Below are 24,346 nucleotides of genomic sequence, written 5' to 3'. Positions count from 1 at the left end.
TCACGTATACAGTCAGGCACCATCTTGGGAAAACAGTCACGACCAGTCGAACGACGAACGCCGTGTAACCAGTAACCAGTAACATAGCTCAAGCACGGCATTCGTCTGTACACTTACAAAGTTCTCAATGCTTCGGTTTTACCCTCATTATGCTACAATTTATTTTGACTTTAACTGTGCCCCGACGACTAGCTTCATAAGCTAATTAGTGCTTTGGTTTGGTTTTGGCTTGTTTGGTCAGGCCTTTGATTTATCTAAGATCTCGGATCAGGTAGTCCAACACACACACACACACACACACACACACACACACACACACACACACACACACACTGCGTCTCACTATCTTTGTGGGGACCCGTCATTGACATAATGCATTCCCTAGCCCCTTACCCTAACCTTAACCATCACAACTAAATGCTTAACCCTTACCCTCACCCTAACCATAATCTAATTCTAACCCTAATCCTACAACCAAGTCTTAACCCTCAAACAGCCCTTTAAAGTCTTTTCAACCATTTTGGCCCCACAAAGCTGTCTGGACCCCACAAGTATACTGTATTCCCGGTTTGTGGACTCCACAAATATAGTTAAACAAGAACACACACACACCAAATTACCTCCCACTAGCCTCCACTTGTCCTAAGTAACCTGTGTGAACCTGGTATTGACCACACAGTAATGGATATAAGGAGTGGAGAGAGAGCTTAGAAGTAACCTTCTAAGGTTTAGCTAGCTTTAACATTTGGTTTTCTACTGTATGTGCACTTTTAATTAAAGCTGAACTAAATGATTGTACAGCTGACAACCTAAAGTGGATCATTAACATTTCTGTAATTTGTCAGTAATATATAATCCAAGGAAAGTTACACATCATCATAAGTTCATTGTAAAACATTTTGTGGAGTGGTTCTGTGAGTATGGACATCTTAACAAGCTGCGGTTAACCCCAAGGCTGCCATCTTTACTGTTAAAGTGTCCTTAAGCTCTAGCTCAACTGGCTACAGCATTGTCATTTGTGATGGAACATGGTCATTTTTTTTACTTGAACAAATAATCACAACGAAACACACTTAAATATGGTTTGTGCCATAACGACTTGTTTTGCACTTCCTCCCACACCAAAATGAAGACAAAATGAAGCCTCATTCCTCGCTCAAGATGCCAAGATGCATTTTTGAGCTCAAGTATTTTCTTCTTGAGGTTGTCAGCAACACGATCAAAGTAAAATGTGTGTTTTGACAGGAAGCTGAAGGAAAAAAAAAAAAAAGAAGTTACCAGCATCTTTGTCTTTGAGTCTGTCAAGGTTGTTGACAGGATAGCTGATGAGAAGGTTAGATGTTACATATAATAGCATGACGGAGACACACACCAGTAGCAGTGCTTGTTTACTTTAAAGATTATTTTTTGGGCATTTTATGGCCTTTAATCAACAGGATAGCTTGAAGACAGGAAAGGGGAGAGAGAGGAGGAACGACATACAGCAAAGGGCCGTGGGTCGAATTTGGACCCGGGCCGCTGCCAAGGCCTCAGCCTACATGGGGCGCACACTCTACTGGGTGAGCTAGAGGTCGCTAGTTAAACGTCACTAAAAGTAACGTTTAACTTAAAGGCTGAAAAACATCTGGTGTGTATCTCGTAAGCTCACAATGCAGCACTAGTCTTGAGAAGACAAAAAAGTTTCATTTTGCTGAAAATGGTCACATCATTGCACTCACACTTGACACAGCGACACTCTCAGACAATCCCAAGCTTCAGGTTTGCTTTTTGGTCATACTCTCTGACATCCCAAAGGTTTTTACAGTGCAGCACACCTGTCAGTCCCCCTCATTTTTATCATTACAATTGTCTCTCAGCTTTGGTCTGTCACATTTCCAATGGCCATTTCTCTCTTTTTCTGTCTGTGCTTTCTGCATGGAGAGCATGCAGCCTCACCTTTCTGTCTCTCTCACCCTCTCTCACTCTTATGCTCAGGATGCAGTGTCATTTTGTTTGGCAGATCTTTGAGTCCCCTGTCGAAGAGAACAGAGGCAAAGTCCTAATCTCTCATCGTCTGGCTGACTTTCCTTTCTTTCCACATCTGCTTTTTAAGAGACGCAGCAAAGCTATGTTGAATTTGTCTACCCATTTTTCGTCCTGTCACTGTTTTTGACGTTCTTTTTTAAGAATCTCTGCCTCTCCTCTATGTGTGTTCATTGGGGAAGCTATTGGTCTTGTTCTACTCTCTTGAAAAGACATATTTACTCAAACTGGATAAGAATGTAAGCTCTTTTTTTTATTAAATGTGTGCATTTCCTCATCTACCCATCTCTCTTCTTCTGGTCTGTCTTTTTTCGCCATCCATTCAGGTAGCTGCTGGACAGTACTTCTTAAAGGGTTGCACCAAAGCAGCTTGACAGAAAAGTGACAAATGCTAACTAAGCATATCAAAATACCAAAACAAATGTTTTATACTCATGACAGAAAGGTGTTAATCAAGAGAAAAGAAAATGGCAGTAAACAACAAGCAAGTTAGAAGGCAAATCAAAAAGAAGAGGTTGCTATAAGAGGGAAGGTAGAGCTAGATGATGAGAATGATGTGTGTTAGATGGAAAAGGGGACCGTGACAGAACATGAATGTGTGCGAGGCCGAGAGGCATCAGTTGTGCCGAATAGTTTGTGTGATATTGTATAACTTGATATTTTTCTGCTTTCTGCCTGGTGAGGTCATGCTGGAAAGAAAGGGCACATCTAAACTATATATCTACATGTAGACATACACACGTAAAAATGCTTGTGTACTTTGAAAAAAGGCTTCAGTATCGATATGGAGCTTTTGCATTTATAATTTCATTTGGTATGGTAGATGCTTTTGTCCAAAATAACAGACAAATGAGGTACAATACAAGCCACAGCAGATCAAGGAGAAGCCTTCAAAAATAAGTGCCTCAACACTCAGTTCCCCAGTGCCACAAGTGCCACAGGGCTTGCAGGGGCATGAAGTAACATATATGTGCCTGGAAAATTATTTATTTAGTTTTTAAAAGAAAGAGCTAGAGAAGGATCGAGAGAAAGAGAGCAGGAGCTCTGTTGTGCTTTTCCGGTTCCTAATTTATTGAAAACCAGATGAAGAAACTTGCAGTGAAAATCTGCTTTGATCGTCAGGTTGGCCTTGAAAGAAAATATGCCGTCGCTGGACTTTTCTGTACTACCACCTGCGTAAGCTTTTAGTCTGAAATGTTGGCATCACTTTGCACTTAAGAATTACATTTTCATAATGTTGGCTTCACTGTTTTTTTTGCTGTCTTGTGCAGAAGAGCCAGTCAGCAAATCACAGTGCAGTGACTCACATCTGTATAGTTTGTGCCTGTTTGTAGCATGCATGAGTATGCTCATGTCCGTGTGAGTGAGAGAGTATGTTGCACACTTGTGGGTTCCAGTGTAGCAGGAAGCCTCTGGCTTTACTGGCAAAGTCCCCTTTCTTTACTCTTGGCCACTATAGACACGGAACAGAACACGCATACATACACAAACACACATCACAGGTCTATTCAGGTTTTGCGTGGAGGCCCCTAGAACACTGTGTTGACAAGCCCTGTGCTAGGCTAAACGCAGACTCAGTGCAATACTCAATAGACACAGATTCCACTATATAACCCAGTTAGAGCTAGCAGGGTGTCACACACATGCAGAGTGGAGACACGAATGGAGGCATTTGTTAAACAGTAGACACACACTCTGTCACAGGAATGCTGGGCTCCTTGGATGTCCTCTATAGCGTCCTCATCCACAAGGTAACTCTGAAATAGTGTGCATTTACAAACAAAGCCATTCAGGATTTTACAATGCTTTTTTTTTTGTTTCATTTAAAGAAATGCGACCAACATATTGCAGTATTTGTCTTGGTCCCTAAAAGTAAAAAAAGTTGTCCTTTCTGTTTTCTAACTGTAATCATACACCTGTGGATAGCTGCAAAATATGGCTCAAGTTTTAACATTTTTCAGTAGGTAAGACACGTCTGTCTCCGGTTGTGTGCTAAGGGTTGATCAGAATCTGATAGCTTCTGTTAGCATTTTTTCCTTGACATTGTATGCATCCACGTTACCTCTAAATCTTGCTTTGCATTGTACTGTATAATGAAGTAAATTGCAGCAAATGGAGCGAATTGGAGTGGCTTTTCTCTTAGTGTGAGTGAGAAGCGAGTAGGGAGTAGCAAATAGAAAACCTGTAGTGACTGTGAATAGAGCTCTATAAGAATCATTGAACATAATTCCTGCTGCTCCACTCTGATCAACTACTGTGTTCATAATGGATGAAAATTATAGAAGAAATTAAAAGAATAACCAGCTACATTGTGTTTTTTTTCTCTTTTAGCTGATGGCGGTGTATGAGGAGCAGGAAGCCCAGCAGAGGGGTGTGGCTAGCACAAGGCTAGCACCCAGCCCTGACCTCTACCAATCTGAGCTCTCCGTCTTCCAGCCGATCGCAGGGGGAGAGATTGAAGTCAATTCCTCAGCCCTAAAGTCCAGTGAGTCTTTTTAAAATGTAGTTAACTTATCTTGGTATGCCCTGCTCCAACCTTGACATGTGACATTTCACTTCTCAGTAGAGAAGCCCATGACCCTAAAATCAAATCAAAGGAAATCTTTATGTTTGCAGATCAACATTTGTTAGACATGATATTTGACAATTCACAGCTACATTTTGAGATCTGAGGGATTTACATGTTGATATTTGGTGGCTGTTCTTAATTGCTACATGCTTTGCATGTACTTCAAAAATATTGCACATAAGAGTTTTACAAATTGTACAAGCAAGAAGATATTTGTCACAGCTTGTACCATGGCTACGGCCACGTACAAGCTAGGTAGGTAAGTTAGTGTTTGTCTGCTCTCTAGAGGAAAAGCAATGACCTTAACATCAGTTTGGCTCTGGCATTTATCATTAAATCACAACATTTTGTCCAAATTAGACAAAGTATTATGCCTATGAAGACAAGACAGTCCCCTGTTATCTCTGGCAACCACAACCGCTCTGAGTCTGCTGGCTGTCCAAGTAATACAAGTACTTCCCCCATTGTTGACCAGGCTGGGGCACCCCAGTAACCCTTGTAGTATAAAAACAATATAGTTGTTCTTGATACTCTTCTGAGTTTTTCCCCACTCCATGCACCTTAGAAGTAGGTGAATATTTGCCAAAAATCCCTACTCTGCTTCTTGTACGTCCAAGGTTTATTGACACATGGTCTAAATGCTTTCTCAAAGGACTCCTCTTTTACGAAGAAAAAAAAGGCCTTTGTGGAACCCCTGATTTTACCTTTTAGGTGTAACCTGTGGGTCAGTGCATAAACGGGTCAATGTCACAACTGATGTTAGACAAGAAACAGGTTCATTGGGACTGACGTGGCAGTTGACTGCTATAGGCCACATAGGTGAAGGGATAGTAGGAAAGTCCCAAAACACCATTTTGGAGGCATGGATAGATGGCTAAAATGAATAGTCTGTAAATTGAAACATACAAAGTAAGAAAGAATAAAGTACACATTTGACATCACATAATGGCTTATTGGGTACAGTATTTTCTTACATGTAGTTTCAGAGCCGAGGCAATAAGAATGATGTTAACTTTGAATTCCAGTGCAGATAAAGGTCAGGATGTGATGGGCATGTTGTGCAGGACAGTGATGAAAACAAGATGAGGACAGCTGTAATGTGGCAGCACTGTCTCTGAGATGCAGAATTAGATGACGATGAAAGAGAAGACAGGAAGTGCATGTGTAATTTCAGGCGGCAGAAGGAACTCTGGTGTCTGTCTGCTTACTGTTACGTGGAATAGACCTGTCTGAATACCCTTTCTTTCTCTCTGTCTCCCTCTCTTTACCTCTTTTTCTTTCTTCCTCTCTCCTATGTCAAGTCAAGTGCCTGTTCAGCAGAGGTACTGTCCATGTGAGTGTGAGAGAGCTTAGAGCTGTCACAGTAACTTGTCCAAATGCCTTAACATAACAAACCATGTGGGTGATGGTTTGTGTGTACCTACAGTTCGCCAAAACCTATGCATTACTTCCAGTTGCCTCCTGCTGTCAGCTAATCACAGCTTCCACTTCCTTTAGTTGGACTCTGTACCTGCTTTGTTGCACAGTCTGTACCATTCATCCAGATAAACGCTTGACATTTAAACATAATCTGTCAAGGTTGTTTTCAAAATGTCATTAATGTGCCAAATGAAGTGTGGTAATGCTCATCCATCTAATGTGAGTTGGATTCCATCAGAAAGTTTCATTACTCTTTACTCTTGTTGTTTTTGATAATTCTATTGACATTTCTCAGTCGACTTGAAGGCTGTCAAGCAGTTTATTGAGCTCAACGACTCCCACGCTGTATCAAAAATCATAGCACAATTTTCTGCAGTAGTTTATTGCAATAATATTCCTATTTCCCTCTTGCACTAGATCTAATTTAACATACCATATATATATATATATATATATATATATATATATATATATATATATAACCGCAAAAATCATGTATCTTGCATCTATACTACTAGTTTTGATAGAATTGACATTTCAGCTTGTATGACCTTCCTGAGTGAAGGCAGGGTTTCCCCCAGTGTATTGCAAGCCTGGTGGCCCACTGGGCCTAAGCCACTGGGAATTCTTTTTTAATGTATTTTAAGACCTTTTTTAAAACTACAGTTAAGGTGGGGCATAGTCATATTTTCAGATCTCCACTTAGCTTTTAGCACTGACTTAATGTAGGGCCTAATGGAGTCTGTCTTATGGCTTTTTTAAATTCTCAATTTTGCGAATCCATCCATGATTCTGTTATCACAGAAACTATTGGGCTCTACATTAATGCTGCCATCAGTCTGTGACTGGCCCCAACCGGGCCCTCATCGGGAAAAAAAGACACTTGCCACCAGGCTAAACAACTTTTGCTGGGGGAAACCCTGGAAGGGGCCTTAGCTATATGATCCAGACACTTTTGAGACAGGAAGTTTAGTCTGTTTCAATATGGTCGCCTGTCAGCAGAGATTAGTAGTAATGTGTGACTGTCATGCTAGATTAGAGGTAACGGAGCTCTGGAGACTATCACTGTCAGTGTAAGAAGGTCAGACTTAGGCCTCTATCACTGTGCTATGCCTTGCCTCTGACGCTAACCACTTGTTTCTCTCTCACTGTCTCTACAAGTCTCTTTCTCTATGTCTTTTGCTCATTGTTTCTGCTTCTCACTGTGTTTCTCTATCTAAAGTACAGCGCTTCACACACAAGTGAGTTGAAAAGCAAGTCTGTTGCGCCTACCCCAACCACTGCTGGGTGATGGTAACTGTGCGCCACTTGTGGTTTGTCCCGGAAATGTCGCCACAGACACCCAGTTTGTAATACTGCAAATCCAAGGGCTTTCATTAGTGGGCCATACGCTCAATGACCATTGTGTTCCCTCATTCGGCGATAGATAGTGACTTACAGACATTGATACAAATGAAAATCTTTGAGATTATTACTTTAACTTTTCACTCACATGATGCTTGAATCCATAAAGGACTCAAACAGAGTCAGAAACCGAGGTTAACGAGCACCACTGCTCAAAATTGTGATTAAAAGTGATTCGCTAGCTGAGAAGTGATTAGCTAGGATATTGCGGCATGATTTTGACAAAGTCTGAAATAGGCCTTTTTCACAGAGAAAATGTTGACCTGTCAGAGTAAAAAAAGCACATGTGTAAATAGTAAAATGAATGATGGCTGAATTACATTAAGCTGCTTCACTTTCAGGGTCCTTGTGTTCATTGCTGACTCACTGTCACACTATCATGGCTTACTGGGAAACATTAATAGAATGAAGCAGTTGTTAATATTATTGGTAACACCTGTGCTTTTCCTACCTATACCACAGCAATGGGATGACATTTTATTTATCTGCTTTTGAAGATAGTTACGTCTTTTTTGAGAAAATCATGACAGAGTATGTTGCGGTATGTTCGATATTTGGACATACAACACTCCTAGAATATGTATGACAGAACTGTAATGCAGCCTTTAAACCAGGAAAAGACAACATGCAAGCTACTAGCTGATATTGATATTCCACTAACAAAAATACAGACAATATCCTGCTCTCCATAGCATGCTATAGGATATTGTTATATATAGTCTAACTCTATATAGTATTATGACTGCAGTGAAACAGGGTAGTAGGGATTACTAGGTGATCTAAAACTGACATTACATTTTGCCAAACTAGTAGACAATTATTGATCTAGGAATGCCTCCAGGCATATTGACAGAATAGTATCACTGTTTGTCCCTGGACAGCCATTGTTATATATCTTAATGTGCCACTGGATATGGTTAGCTTGTACTGTCACATTGGGACATTTTCACCACATAGTTTCTGGCTTTGTGTCTTGACAGGTCTCCTTCAGTCTAAAACTGGGAAGGTGAAGTGTTACAGCGAAGCAAAATGCAATAGCATAGAATTCAGTTTTATTTAAATGCTTCTTTAACTTTTCTCTTAACAGTTTTAGTATTTTTGTATTTTTGTGTTCTTGATTCTTTTTATATTGCCCCTAGCCATATTTGTACATCTTGTCTTTGACTCTCACTGATTATCTTTTCCTCTGTGAGTCCCTTTATTTCTTTATCTATTTCCTTCATCCGTTTCTCATTTTTACATCCTTTGTCCTCTATCCATTTATCTGTCTTTCATTGCCTTTCTTTGAAGAGATGAATTGATTAGGGGTTGAATGTAATCCATTCCCCCAGCCAGTCTTAAGAGCACCAAGGGTCCATTTTGTGACAATCAATATATGACCCTACAAATATCATTTGGCATGTGTTCTGAGTAGTCCACTCATTGAGAGGTTCCCTCCCTCACCACCACCTTTCCCGTTTTATTCCCAGTGGAACTATAGAGGGTAACATGACAATGTTCTTAATGTATATATGGATTGATGGGCCCTATAAATGGGGATGCTAGACTCGAGGTTTGGCAGTGCAACACACACGGATCATAATAATACCTCCAGTAATGAATGCTATTTACTTGGATAGCTTTCTCTGCAGTGTTGAGTTTTCTTACCATTTCACTATTTCTTCAAGCTCTAACAGAAGAACAGGCAATAGCGTGGCGTGCTTCATCCATCAGCTTCAGTTAAATGATGATTTTATGCAGTGGGCTGATGAGATGTGAAGAGGGAGACACTATCATATGTTACTTACTTGCACACCGAGATCTGCAAATTAGACACTTATTGGCCATTTAGACGCATAGACACCAGTGTGTTCACTGAAGGGATATTAAAGGAAAGGATCATACATTAACTTCTCACACCCTCAAGCTTTCAGATCTGCCCCCATTACAGGCCTAATGAACACATGGAGAACACACGCACATATTCATAAACAACATTCAGGAATGAGCTTTCTGATAACACTGCTATAGCATGTAATCAACAGATATGGGCATGCACACATACATGTCTCAGGCTGTGCTGTCTGACGAGTTTGGATGATTACAAGAAGTAGTAATGAAAGCCTTAGGTTTCATTCACTTCACATGGTGAATATTTTAGGTTCTTCTTCTTTTAGAATCTTTCTTACTCATTGTTTCTATCTTCCTTTGTGTTTTCTTCTTCTTTTTAACAAGCTAAAAATGGTAGATGTACATCATGAGTTTCCATAGAGATGATGCATGTGCCTAATTGTGGCATCTGTTTGACAATTCACATTCTGCTTTGGTATATTAGGTCCTCATTGGCATTTAGACACATTTCTTAAACTCAAAAGGTTTGAGTTGGCTCCTTAGAAAAACATCTAAACATTTGTTTTAAATCTTCTAAATCTTATTAAATTTGACTTAGATTAAGGGAGAGCTATTTTATACTACTACTAAATTCTATTATATACTGTTTTCATGTTCATATTTGTATTTTGTGTCTCTACTAGAACATAGTTACATGCTTGCTTTAATATAAAAAAACAACACATTTTTCTAATACTGCCCATGGCTGCTGCAGCTGTATTTAGCATCTTTCTGAGACGCTGTTTTTTTAAGCCCCCTCTCCCCAAAAAGCTCAGTCTGCTTTTATTGGTCAGCGTTTCCATATCTGTGCTCTGCTGTTGCTGTCTCTGTACAGTCTGGCTGCAACTGAGTATATAGCAGGACTTTATACCGTAAAAAGAATCACCAACAAAGACTTCCAAACCAAAAACTACACAACCGGACATGTAAATGGACTTTACTCACATAACGCTTTCTAGTATTTTTCTCGATCTCAATGACTACTCAAAGCGCTTTTACATAGTAACATACACCATTCACACACATTCATACACTGGTGGCCGAGTCTGTCATACAAGGTGCCGCCTACTCATTGGACACACATTGATACACTGATGGCGCAGCCACCTGAGCCACAGCCGGCCCATGTTCCATCAGAAATGTGATATGCATTTGGGGAGAAATTAACATTGTCAGCCAGATATGACAGAAAATACAGAAAAGCATAACAGGTCTCATTTAAGTCCTAGATAGTGTAGCTGTGAAAAAAATTAAACCTGCAGCTGCTCCCATGAATACACATCCATCTGCTTACATTTGTGCTTTTCATTTGCGTATATTCTTGTACTCTAAGTACTGTAGTTTCCATGTCTTTTACTCATTTTATGATAAACATTGTGTTCTCACAAAAAACAGCCTATTAGTTTATTACACTAATTGTCGGGCTGTTCTTGTTTTTGTTAAAGGCACACTTTGACTTGGACTGATGTCACAGACTCATTGCAATGACAGAGTCGAAATTCATTTTGTCAACCTAAGAACATAATAAAACGGCTCTTTCTTCCTCATCGTGCTTTGACACTCGTAAAGAAACGCACACCAACTCCTCTCTGTAGTGTGGCATGACTAGCTTAGGGTCTGTATCTTTCTGTATCTGTCATCAAAAAGATTATTATTAGACATGAATTTTGCTGAACTGTGACTCCATCGAAATAGCACTAGCAATTTTAAGGCAGTTGTGTGTGTGTGTGTGTGTGTGTGTGTGTGTGTGTGTGTGTGTGTGTGTGTGTGTGTGTGTGTGTGTGCATATTGTGCATATTGTGCATATTGTGCATATTGTGCATGTGTCAGACAGATTGGCTGTAGATTCTGAAGCAGTTCGCGTGAAGACTTTCTCACAGTGATCACACTGTGTTATATTGGACTGACAAAGTCCAATATAACAACCTGCCAGGTTCCTTGAGTTTTTGACTGAGGAAACTGGAAGGGAAAAGACCACAGCTTGAAAAAATACAGCATATTTAACATGGATTAAAACAGAAAAAAAGAGAAAAATAATTGTATAATGTGGGGTTATTAAAATTGTTGTAGGTCACACATTCAAGTTATTTTCCACAACTGCTGTTAAGGTAGTGTTTTGTGGTATGTCATCAGATTCCTCCTTCAGATACCGCCTATAAACAAAGAAAAGAGGAAAAGTGTTTTTTCAAGCTGTAGAACATCTTCTTTAAACATTTTCAGTAGTTTTCCAGTGTATGCAGACTTACTTCATGAACACACATCTGTTCCCGCTTAAAACAATCTTTTTCAACTTGTCCCAGCTGCAAAATTACTTTTCTACAGCTGTAATGAAATGCTCATATAGACGAGCAATGTGGTTACTAATCTTAACTTTACACAATGTTGTTGATGTGGATTTGTATCTTTGTTAGAGAAGAATATTTGAAGAGTATATTGTCATAAATCTTTAGGTGTCCACCCAAATCTTTAAGAGTAGGCCTCGATAGGAAAAACAAAGCTACCTGCACATATGACATACAGTATGTGTGTCCTTTTTTACAGACACCCCCCTGTTGGTGAGAAGCAGCAGCGACTCAGCCCTCAGTCCCCAGCCGACAGAGACCGAACACTCCCTCAATGAGGACACCGCTGGGATGGTAAGACCCTGAGGCACTTACACAAAAAGATACACAGACGCACGCAAGCAGTTTGACACATAGAAACGTTCTCCCCATGTGACTGAGGACACAACTGCTATGGTGAGAGCCTAATGGACACACACAAACACGCAACCTAGTGATGATGATATATGCGATATCCAGGGTATATAATAACCAGTACTGCATCAATGCTAAAATCTAAATTCCAGAAAGTAGCCCATAAGTTAGTTTTTCAAAAAAAATAATATAATAATAAAAAAATGTACTGCTCAGTACACCAGCTGTGAAACTGTGAAAATGTGTGTAGTTGACATTGCCGAACATTTGTCAATTATGCTAATGCACAAGACATCAGCTTTAGTTTTTATTTTGTTTCCTGTTTCCTGTTGATACATTTTACTACTTTGTGTCCCATTAGCAACAGAAGGGCCTCGCTTTAGAATGGCGATGGCATTTTGCGGATCCTTCAGAGGAATATCCCTAATGATCTTTGTGAACCACTCAGCTTTTGTCAAGCACCAGTGTTTTTTTCCACTGGACAGGGTTTTCCCTGGGGTTTAGAGTGCTTAGGTGCAAATGACGTCATTTGCTCATTCACATATTAGTGACGTCATCACGCAATTATTTGCATTAAGCTTAGTGGTTGTCGGTTGCTGTGAGGTAGAGATCACTAAAGCAGAACTTGGAAGAGCAGCTTGTTACTTTACACAAGACTGCACTGCCAAATTCACAGCTATACCGTTACTGCTACATAATACTCGCCGACAAACACACCTCCCTCACTCTTTTTCTCTCTCTCTCACCACACACTCGCTAACGTGTGGGCTGCAAATGCTGCTGTGTGCGCAATATGCATGGTGTGTGTGTGTGTGTGTGTGTGTGTGTGTGTGTGTGTGTGTGTGTGTGTGTGTGTGTGTGTGTGTGTGTGTGTGTGTGTGTGTGTGTGTGTGTGTGTGTGTGTGTGAGAGACATTCTTACCCTAACCATAACCAATCCCACTCCTCTTGCCTAAACCTAACCAACCCAACCAGAGCAGGCAACGAGTACTAGCCATTCAGAGGGAGAGTAGGGCGGGTTCTTCCCCTACCACCCTGCAAAAATATGTTTTGCGAGCGGACGCCCATCCAGTGCATCGGCTCCATGGATGTATAATAATAATGGTCGGCTTGTCCAGATGCTTTCCACATTGTTTTTACGTTCATACGCTTAGGCGGTGTGCAAAAATGCTTAGGCGCTGCGCCTAAGCCACATAATGGCAGGGACAACCCTGACTGGGGCATAATAAACAGAAGATTCCAATTGAAACATTGCAATTAATTGTATTGAGCACATTTTTTCCCCCAGAGAGTAAACCCTTATGCAGGACATCCCATAAACTTTAGTTTATTCTAGTAGTGATGTTAGATTCAAAAGCATTTTTTTCCTTTCGAACGACTCTTAAAGAGGAACGAGTTATAGGTGTATTTCATCAAGTCTTATAGTCAGCTTTTTAGTGTTCTAATAGGTTTATCAGCTTTTGTAAGATATTCATTTAGTATGATGAATCCACATGGACTCTATGAGCTTTTCTCTGTTCTATCATAATCTAATACTCCGGATTGCCATGAAAACTGCGAAGCACATTAATACTCCCAAGGTGATAAACACTGATTTTAATGATCCCATGTCCTTTCATCTAGTAGGTATCCCAGGACGCCACTGCTGGTAATGCTCAGAGCATGGCAAATTGTTGATATTGTCTTTGATACTTCATGTTTTACTATCTACAAATGTATCTCCTGTTGGAATAAACAAAGGTCATACTGCTTTCTTTTATTTTATATATATATATGGCCCGTATATATATATATATATATATATATATATATATATATATATATATATTTTTTTTTTTTATATTGTGTAGGCATGAACTATATATATATATATTTATACACAATATAAAAATGCAAATAGACCAATTTTATCTTAACCACCCAGGTTAAAATGTAATGAAATATCAGTACAAGTACGGACAAAACAAGCAGGAAGTCTTTTTTTTTTGTAATGGGTATATGTGTTTAAAGGTTGGGGGTTAGCGGTGCCTGTGGTGTCTTCATGTTCTTTCTAATCCAGACATGCTTTGTCACATCAAACTCCTCTAACAAAGACAGATGACTTTCTCAGTTTTTTCCCCCTCTTTTCATCCTTTCTCTCCCTTTCTCAAAAGGGCAGAGGGCAAACGTTTGCTCCTTTCGCCTTTTTCACCTCTGATCCCCCCCCCCCACACACACACACACACACACACACACACACATACACACACACAAACACACACACACACACACACACACACACACACACACACACACACACACACACACACACACACACACACTTCTTCCTTTGGCTCCAAACTAAAGCCAATGCAACATTAGCTACTAGTGAACTACAAACCTTTAATTTTAATCATATCTCATGCTTTTTTTTCTATTTCTGTAATTGTTTCCTAATTTCCTTCCCCCACTCTTCTTTTTTCTTCTGCTGCTTCTATCAAGATAATTCACTCTCTAATCATCCTCTTCCATTCTCTCCAGCCTCCACATCTGCTTTGTAACTTTGACCTTAGGGTCTGATGGTTAACCCAAATACTCTCCTTTTCCTCCTCCTTTACCTGACCTTTCCCACCAATTAGTATGCCAGCTTTTCTGAGTTGATGCTTCTTCTTATTATTATTATCCTTATTTTACGCTAATACACATCTTTTCACAAATTCAGTCACACTACACACAGACACACATTGACTTACGAGAACATCTTAATTAATATTATAATGCAACAGTGTGCCAGTTGAGAGAGATGAAGTGTTGATTACTTGTTATGATAGTACTACAGTTTCATTTTCCCTGTAGTCGGTTGGACACAGCTAATCCCTCATGTTCACTGGTTAAAGGAACTTCATGCCTGATTAGACTCCTGAGTGGTGAGCTCTCTTCCCTTGAGATTCTCACTGGACAAACATCCTTTTCTTTTTATCCACGCTGTATTCCCTGTGGAACAACCTGTTTGCAAAGTACAGTTCTTTTGGGGGAATGTGATTGGTTCTCAGAGGGGGCCAGTCTCCATGCTGAACCTGGCTGAGGCTGAAGAAGTAGTGGTGGTAGTACAGTAGAAATGCTGTTTTTGAGGAAGATGTAAGGGCAGCATCAGTCCACTGTGTATTAATAACACTTCTAGTGACTTATCAAGTTTGTGATTATACATCAGGTATATTTGCCACAACGTTTAACAACAAAACGCTGGGTGTAGAGCTGGCCGATATGGAGAAAATCAAAAATCACGATATTTTGGACCAAATACACCGATGTCGATATTGCGGCGATATTGTAGGGTTACCAATTCGTGCTTTCACAAAATATTTACACAATGAGATTATAGATAAATAATCATCAGTAATGTGGATATAATGACTAAGTGGGTAAAAGCAAATAATAGAATAGCTACAACAGTCTGATAAGAAAAGTACATCAGTTATTTTAATATAGCCTTTAAAACCAGGAATAAGACAACACTTGTGTCACATAATGATATTACCCTATCCAAAATTTAACAGGATATCTAGCCTCATATATCCATATCAATATAATATCGATATATTACCCAGCCCTAGCTGGGTGTATTCTCTTCATAACTATTTGATCTATTTAACCCAACCACACTGGCTGAGTTTAAAACATAAAACTTGTCTTATGATGATCCATCTGAAAAATAACTAACTCTGTTCTGATTTGCAACCCACAGTGACAATAAACACAGTTTAGCAGAAATTCAAACCTGGATGCGCTTGTCCCTAATAAATACAAACTGGCAACACTAATCTATTTACTTTTATTCATCTGGTGAAAATGTAATCCAAAGCTTAGGAATGTAGATCATGTTGTTCTGAGCCCACCTTCCACTCCTTACATTTTAGCTCTGTTTTCACTGCACGCTATCACTCCCGTGTCAGTCAATATGAAATATTACTTGGTGTCATTTACACAGTAGGCCTTTCCAGACTGTGGTGTTTTATATGTCGGAGCGCCTGCATGATGGCATGCATATATGTGACCTCAACCACACCAGCTGTGGACTTAGGCTCGCTTTATTAGTTCGTTCTAGCTCCTTCGGTTTCCCTACTGTCTCATGTTACACATATGATTACAGCTTGTGTAGTTACAATCAGCTCAGTCATCAAAAGGTTTTAGCAAGCTGTTATCCCGATCTCCCATGTAATGTTAGATATGTTGATAGTGGAGTCTTAACAAATGTAATTCTAGTCCCTATAACTTTAGAAACTTCTTATGGACTTGTTTGCGGTCTTTGCTGTGATTGGCCTATTCTGATGTTTGTGCTTTGTAAAGCAATAGCTGAAAGAGCACATCATACAGTACTATTTTGTTTAAATCTGCTACTGAAGAGAGAGCTGTCAAAGCTGACAGCAATCACATTGGTCCTACTCAGACCTTCACTTTTTACTTGGACCAATTTTATAAATGTAGGCTTACCATCCTAATTCCGTAAACTTGGACCAATAATTGTATATAGAGATGTATTTATTTTGTATATTACGCAGAAGTTCACTTACATGTTAATACTGCCATTGAGTGATTATATTATACCCAGTGAGACATTAGTCCAGTCATTACAACATACAGTAAGTATCAAACACCTCTCTCTACTGTTTTTCCCTCTCATCTTTCTGTCTGTTCAACACTCCTCAGTGCTTTCCTCCGTCTGATTTTCTTAAACTGGCTGCTGCAATAACTACCACGTGTGTGTTGAAGTGGTAAATGACACTGTGACTACTGTCAATAAAGGCATTTTTCTTTCTGTTTTTCTCTCTCCTTTTCCTCATACATCATTTTCTAAGTCACTGTCAGCCTTTATTTTGTCTCCTTTCTCACTCGCACACACTCACACTCCAGTCACTTGCTCATAGGTCTGTCTCTTCTCAACCAGCCAGGTTCAGATGGCGGTAATGGCTCTGGGTAATTGTTCAAATTGTCACTTGGCCTTTTGGTGAGAGCGATGAGGGGAAGAAAGTACTCTTCTTGCAGTAATTCTCTGTCCTTCTTCTCCCTCTGTCTCTTCTCCTACTCTCTGTCCCCTCTCTTTATTTAATTTCAATCCAGAAAGATTTACTGGTGCTGCTTCTCCGTTCTAAATGCCAGGCACAAATGAGTACAGCAAGCCACAAAATCACTCTGTCTTTCCCTGTCTCACTTTCTCTCTCTCTCTCACACACTCTCACACACACACACACACACACACACACACTCACACACTCACACACACACACACACACACACACACACACACACACACACACACAGGCTTGCAGGTTAATAACAGTGTGTTAATCAGGCTGGGAGTATTTGTTCTTACACAGAATACTACTGGGGCTAATAAGGCAGTACAGCACTTTATTTTGCTACACCTGTGTGTGTGCTTAAGTGTGTGTGTGTGTGTGTGTGTGTGTGTGTGTGTGTGTGTGTTTTCATGTGCTTGCTTGTGTCATTGCCTTTTTGCTCTCAGTGAAGCAAGTTTGTATCCCTGTACCATGTGCAGATGTGCAGGGTTTTTATATGCATGTGTCTGCTCTTTTGTTTTTGCACCTTTTCTGTTCCTCTTTGTGCTTTCCACAATGCCTATCTAACTATAAAATCGAGGACCGTGTGTGTGTGTGTGTGTGTGTGTGTGTGTGTGTGTGTGTGTGTGTCTGTCTGTCTGTCTGTCTGTCTGTCTGTGTGTGTCTGTTTGTCTGTCTGTCTGTCTGTCTTTAAAATATCATTCATCCAATCTACTTCACACTTGGCTTCCTGGGTACCCACTGAACTTGGGGTTTGGAATTTGGAGCAGTTTAGACAGTGTTGGATATTGTATATTAATTAACTATGCATACAAACTCATCGACCACACAATAAAGGTTGAGGGGAAAAAACGCTGCCATCGCTGCCAACAATGGCCTTTCTGTGTTAACCCTTCACAATAAAAGCCAAGCTTAAATTTTCTCTGAGCATTTTGCTCAGGGGAAACTCACTAGTTTTTTTGACAGCACCGCCGTCATTAAACAATATTGTTGACATAAAACACTAAAATGTAGTTAAAACAAAAGCTTTCTTAATTTTCATTGCCTTCAACGTTTTCTTGCCCTCCCTCTCTTTCTCAAGCATACACACCCACACACAGACACACTCACATTCCGGAACCAGCTGAGTCCGTCTCTGTACTCGGTTTGGTTCTAGTGGTTGATTAACGCAGAATTTTTCTGATTGGCTCTCATAACGGGCCAAATGGGTGGCGCATTGCGCACCGCCATGAGTCCATGAGGCAAATGTCTGTGATTACTCCACATTTAAATTGTGATATTGTTTAGGTAAAATCTGAATCTGCAACGTAACCAGTAACATTGTCTGTCAGGTAGTAGTACAATGTTTTCCTCTGAAGAAGTACACAGTAAGTCATTAGTATACAGTGGGGTTCAAAATAAGTACTGTGGGGGCTTTCTGTAAGTTATTTTGGAGTACAAGGTTCTAGAGAAAGCTACAGGCAGCAATACCACAGGCCAAGCAATCAGCCGGTTCCAAACGGTCATATTTTGAACGGGCACTGCACTAGTGTGTACAATTAGAGAACGGAACTCCTATTCCTGAATCTGACATGTAACAATGCAGTAACTTAACAAGAACTTGCTGTTTTCACCGAGTCGTACTAATGATGCTTGAAGGAAGTAGATGTCGTGTATGATCATCATTTGACCAAAAAGCAAAATATAAAACAAATGACTCATTGTCAGTGTGTCATTTGTCCTCAAGCTGATATAATATACAAATAAATGAGTTATGTAAAGAAGTTAAGAGTTTTAGCCATTGGTATTATTAACAAATTAACTACAAATCAGTGTTATCTTACATTCTCAATATTCTTTGTTTATTTCCCTGCTCAGACCTCTGGCCCTCTAACATGTTATTTATCCAAACTTTCACTTCAATTCATCAGCCATCCCCAAAGAGATATTTTAAGATAGATTGCCTTAGTTTTATCACACACACACACACACACACACACACACACACACACACACACACATTACAGCATGCATTGCTAGTAATTTATCATACTCACTCTGGGAGCATTTTCAGGGAACACTTAGCTTGATTGGTTATTCAGTAATTAGTAATATCACTAATAGTTCACTTTTTTTTAAATCCGCTTTTAGCAATTATTAGATTGGACTGAGAAGACTAAATGCTTGCCGCCCATTTATTATAAGCATAGTTATTCAAGGTAGGATTATCCGTCATTGAGTTAAAATGGAAATTCTGCTTCTCTATCCTCCAGTTTTTGGAGGACCGCTAATGCTCACAAATATCGATTGAGCTGTCCAAGGTCGGCAGACTAATGTATTTATTTTTTCCACCTGCATCAGGTCTTTTTAAATCATTATTTCTACTGAGCTTCTCGTGTCTAAAATAATCTTTCTTTATAGGGCTGTTTGTGGTACTTTACATTTTGATGCAGTACAATTATTAATTACTGAAAGCCATGATTGACTGGCAGTGCTGATCAACATTGAAAGATAATCATATTTTGTTACTCATACATTACCTATTGCCAATATATTGTTAGTATTATGTAATTTTGCTTATTTATTAAAATAGCCATTATTGTGGTATTGGCTGCTTGTCCGATGTGTTTTATTGCTAGAAGTTGAGATGACTAGTTAGAGATAAATAATATAATATCATTAAATAAGAAACTGCGAGTAAGTCAAGCAAAAACAATAAAGAACAAGTCACTTTTTTTGCTTTATTTAAGTTAACATGCATAATGAGACACATTAATTTGTTCAGAGTCATTTACTTGTTACTTGTTCTAAGTAACATACATTGCTGGCCTTCTTAATTAATATATATGAGAGAGAGAGAGAGAGAGAGAGAGAGAGAATTAAATGAGACATACAATTAAGCACCAAAGACTTTGCAATTAATGTATGAGTGGTTGTTGTTATGACAAAGAGGTTAGGATAATTAATGTTACCTGTCATCCTGTTAGTAATTAAGCTCACATGACAGCATCTGCAGCTAGGCCAGACTAATTGATTTCCAAGCCACCAAACCCCAAACATATGGTTACAGTTTCTGCAGTCTGTCATTCACTGTTGAGTCTCATCTCACCTTCATCCAAGTCTTCTCATCAGCCACTGTCTCTGATTCCTTTTTTCACATCTTCAGCTGTTGTTTTCCAGACCCAGCGTAAATCTCTTCAACTCTCTGACATTTTCTCTCTTCATTACTCATCTGTCTGGCTCTCATCTCTCGCTCTCTTTGCTTCCCTCTCCCCTTCTCTGAAAGGTGGTGTATGTCATATGGCAATAGGGCGAGAGGTCGAAGGTGAAAGGTCATGTTAAGAGTCCATTAGTGCCTACCACTAACATTGAGCCTTATTGACCTGTGTGTATTTGTCGGCATATGCTCACACAAACACGTGCACTCAGAGTGCACGCCTAAACTCAGATATCCACATATGAACATGCAGACACATATGCAGATAAGGACTGAATGGTAATTATGATTATTTTGTCAGATATTCTGATTAAGAAGAGTTCAATTAATTTAGATAGCGCAATTCACGATTGGAGGCAATTTCGAAGTACAACTTAAATTTAGAAATAAAATAAATTGAAGCCAACCAGAGTCGGGAGCAAATCTTAGATCAATCGCAGTTATAATGTCTGATTTCAGAAACAAGTGTATTTTATTATTTAGCTCTTTTATCAACACTTTTAAAACACAGCCAAGAAACTCTAAATGTACAATTTATTTCAACAAAAAAATGCATGTGTATACATTATTGATGTTGCAATCCTAATGCATATGATTTTGGTTTGAGTAAAATATACATACAACATCATATACATCAATAGCAAAATTGTTGTTTACCTAATATTTCTGTACTTAGCTGCCAAGCCCAAAACTGTACGACACCAGCAAGTCGAGTGGCCGCGGCTAATCCTGACATGGCTGTGACCTTAGCAGGAAAGAGAGGGTCAAATGGCATATTTTTAATTTTTAATTTGTGCTACGCGCCGGTAATGGTTCAATGGAGCTGCAGTTTTTGTTTGCTAACAATATAATTGTTTTTTTTTAACTTTGAAGTCATGAATGGTTTATATTCTAATTGCAAGTTAGTTAAAATTCTTTTTTAGCTTAGACTATGGATAGTTAAGTTCAGGAACACGCTTTACGTTTTCAAAAAGATATAAGCACCCCTCAATGATTTTGCTTTGAGTAGAGAAACAGCTGGCTTAGAGGTGACATCAGGACTTTGGGTCCCTGTTGACCAATTCAATCAATACCTCTCCTTCAGAGTGTCTAAAAACTGAAAAACATAAGCTAATTGTCCAAACGTGTTATGTGCTTTACAGAGGTGCAATTCTGTTTTGTCTGATTGTATTAAACTGCACAGATATTCATGATACAGTGTTATCTCCGTGAACTCACAAACGTATGCAGCAGTGATACGTTGTTGCAAAAGCTCATGTACGCTGCCATTCACACAAGAACGTGTACCCACAGACACTGTCACATGTTGAGTATTAGATGATTCATCATAGCTATACCGTTGGGCATATAACCTTGTCCCTATGGAGCTCACTTCTCATACACACATACACACACTTCATGCAAGCCCTATGTCATTGTATTAAGTAATTATTACGGCTCCCTTGGCTCACATATACACTCTTTTTTTCTCACACCTCTCTCTCTCTTCATCTCAGTTGCTATGCCTATTGACAGTGTTATTTATTACTGCTTGGCAACACTTTCTTCTTGCCTTCACATATTAATTGCTATTTGTACATCATCCATCCATCAATTTAGTAGCTCCTTCACTCATCACTTCACTCATCAATTCATTCATTTCCTTTGTTTTCCCCTGTCTTTCAAATTGCAACACCTTGTTGAGCTCAGACGTTCGTATTGGGTGTAGTGCATTAAAAGCCACAATAAATGGGAAGTTCCTAATGCCTCTTATGCCGTTTTTCCATTGCATGGTAAAGTTGTTGATAGTACATGGTACCTGATGGGAGCTGAGCCAATACTAAAAGGTGGTGTTAAAACACTACAGACCACTGATTGGTCAGAGAGATTCCTCACTATTGCGACACGGGGCATCCTGCACAAACCTGCCATTTTTAAATAGCCAAGCTACTGTCAATAGCGACCCTAATTTTTTCTCTCCACTTGTTTCAGATTTTACAACGTATAATATAATAATACATTTTATTTATATAGCACTTTACATGGTACTCAAAGACACTTTACAGTAAAACCAGCACATGCAGCACATTAAAAACAGATAAGCAATAAAACCAACACATAAAACAAGCATATTAAAAGCAATTAAAACAATACAACCAGTACTATCAGGTAAGAAATGTAAGACCATTGTATGTGGAAAGCTTATCTGAAGAGGTGTGTTTTGAATGTGTCCAGGTCAGTCCATACACTACAGCTGAGAATCCCGCCAAAAACGAAAAGAGAAAAGTACTGGTACCAAAAACAATCGGTCGAGTCGGGCAGAGCCATTCCTTGCATTGGTCACTAATTTACAGCTTTATCCATCCAAATGTCTTTCAACATTTACGTTATCTCTCTTTCTTCTTTTTTTTTTCCAGCTATGAAGTCTTGCACTATAGGGGAAGATTATATGTGCTGTTGGAGCTGGTTCTGTTCCTTTTATTGTCTGTCTGACTGACTAACAGTCTGTGTGTTTTCTCTGCAGACAGCCAGTCCTGCTGCAGCCGCTGTGGAGAGGCCAGCAGGGGTAGACCGACCTCAAGGCAAACACACCTTCAGTGGCAGGTCAGTGTGTTTGTAACTCTGTACTGCAGTCCACCTATTTATGATGTGTACTGTAATTGTGAGGATAGCTTTTGCACTTGCTTGTTTATCTACATTCATGTTTAATGATGTTCATGTGAGTGTTTGTGTCCCACTTTCCCTTCATTAAAGCTGTATCCTAATCTAGATCAAGGCCCTTACAAATATAGTTAGTGTAAAGAAGTCCCATCATTATCACACTACAAAAGACTGCAAAAACAGGATGTCACGCACACACACACAAGCACAAATGCACAAGCACGTAGACTGCCATACACATATAGTCAATGCAATATGCAGTGGCTTTTTTTTTTTCTTTTTACAGGCAGACATAACTGAATGCAGAAAACATGCAAACACTAATGAGGGCTGCTTAATGAAGTGGTAGGGGTGCAGAATGCCCTATGTCTCCTGTGGGCCTTGTGATCATATGTGGGTGTGCTTATTTTGCCAGTGTGTTGGGGTAGGCTAATGCGTTCTTACACAGAGTGCAGATATAGTTCTACCATACATGTAACAAACCTGTAGAACAATGTACTAGGTTCCTATGAATCTGCTTATGAATACGGCTTTTCTCAGATATTCAGACGGATGACTAGTACCTGTCACGGACTCAGACTCATGACACAGAATACCATCCGAATATCTTTAATGGAGGTCTTGGACAGGGTACAAAAAGTAAAAATTACAGAAAAAAAAAAAACTCTGGAAACTTCCACCCAAAAATACAGGGAAAAACTCAGGGAACTTCAATACAAAAACACAGAAAAACTCAGGAAACTTCCAGTCAAAAATACAGGCTCAAACTCAGGAAACTTCAATTCAAAAATACAGAAAAACTCAGGAGACTTCCAGTCAAAAATACAGGCTCAAACTCAGGAAACTTCAATTCAATAATACAGAAAAACTCAGGAGACTTCGAGTCAAAATAGTTCTAATATACTTAAAAAGCACAAAGGCCAGGAGATAAACTTAACGTCACAGGAGATAAACACAGGACGACCGCAGAAAACATGGGCATGTCCATATGACATGTGGAGTCCTGTAGTGATGAGACCAGACAGCAACTGAGCCCTGGAGAGGGTTCTTGTAGGTGAGATAACAAGTTCAAACAGGCAACAGGTGAGGAGTGCTAATAGGCTGGGAATAGTGAACGATGATACTGATTGAGAGGAGACTGTGTAGTGGGCGTGGCTGAGGGAGAGCCCAGTGCCGGTGTGACAGTACCAAACCATTAATATTCCTTTTTCCATTTTAGCGTCCTCCAGCATTTAGCCTCAAATCTCATAATGCATAACATGATACACCATTTCCTAAATATGTGGCCTTTGCTGTGTAGTGTTTTTCTTTCACTTAATATTATAGCCTAATATTATATTTCATAAAAAAAGTAATAATTTCATTCTGTCAGTTTTAGCCAGAGAATAATGCATTTAAATGGAGGCATATTTTCTGAACCAAATTAAGACTACTTTATTAATCCCCTTGAGGAAATCCAATTTTCCCACTCTTTTTCT

At 39.4% G+C, this 24,346-nt stretch overlaps 1 protein-coding gene across 8 annotated transcripts in view; it reads left to right on the top strand.

Moving 5' to 3' along the window:
- Positions 1-24,346, top strand: part of LOC144525055 (partitioning defective 3 homolog B-like) — a 238,559-nt gene that overhangs the window by 59,776 nt on the left and 154,437 nt on the right. For all 8 annotated transcript variants that reach the window (XM_078261533.1, XM_078261531.1, XM_078261530.1 and 5 more), the window contains exons 3-5: positions 4,354-4,507; positions 11,825-11,919; positions 22,732-22,811. In XM_078261533.1, the coding sequence (XP_078117659.1) occupies positions 4,354-4,507; positions 11,825-11,919; positions 22,732-22,811 (329 nt within the window). The remainder of the gene's footprint in view (positions 1-4,353; positions 4,508-11,824; positions 11,920-22,731; positions 22,812-24,346) is intronic.

This window comes from Sander vitreus, chromosome 11, assembly GCF_031162955.1.
Source record: "Sander vitreus isolate 19-12246 chromosome 11, sanVit1, whole genome shotgun sequence".
NCBI classification, from domain to species: Eukaryota; Metazoa; Chordata; class Actinopteri; order Perciformes; family Percidae; genus Sander; species Sander vitreus.
This window is presented reverse-complemented; position numbering and strand designations above follow the sequence as displayed.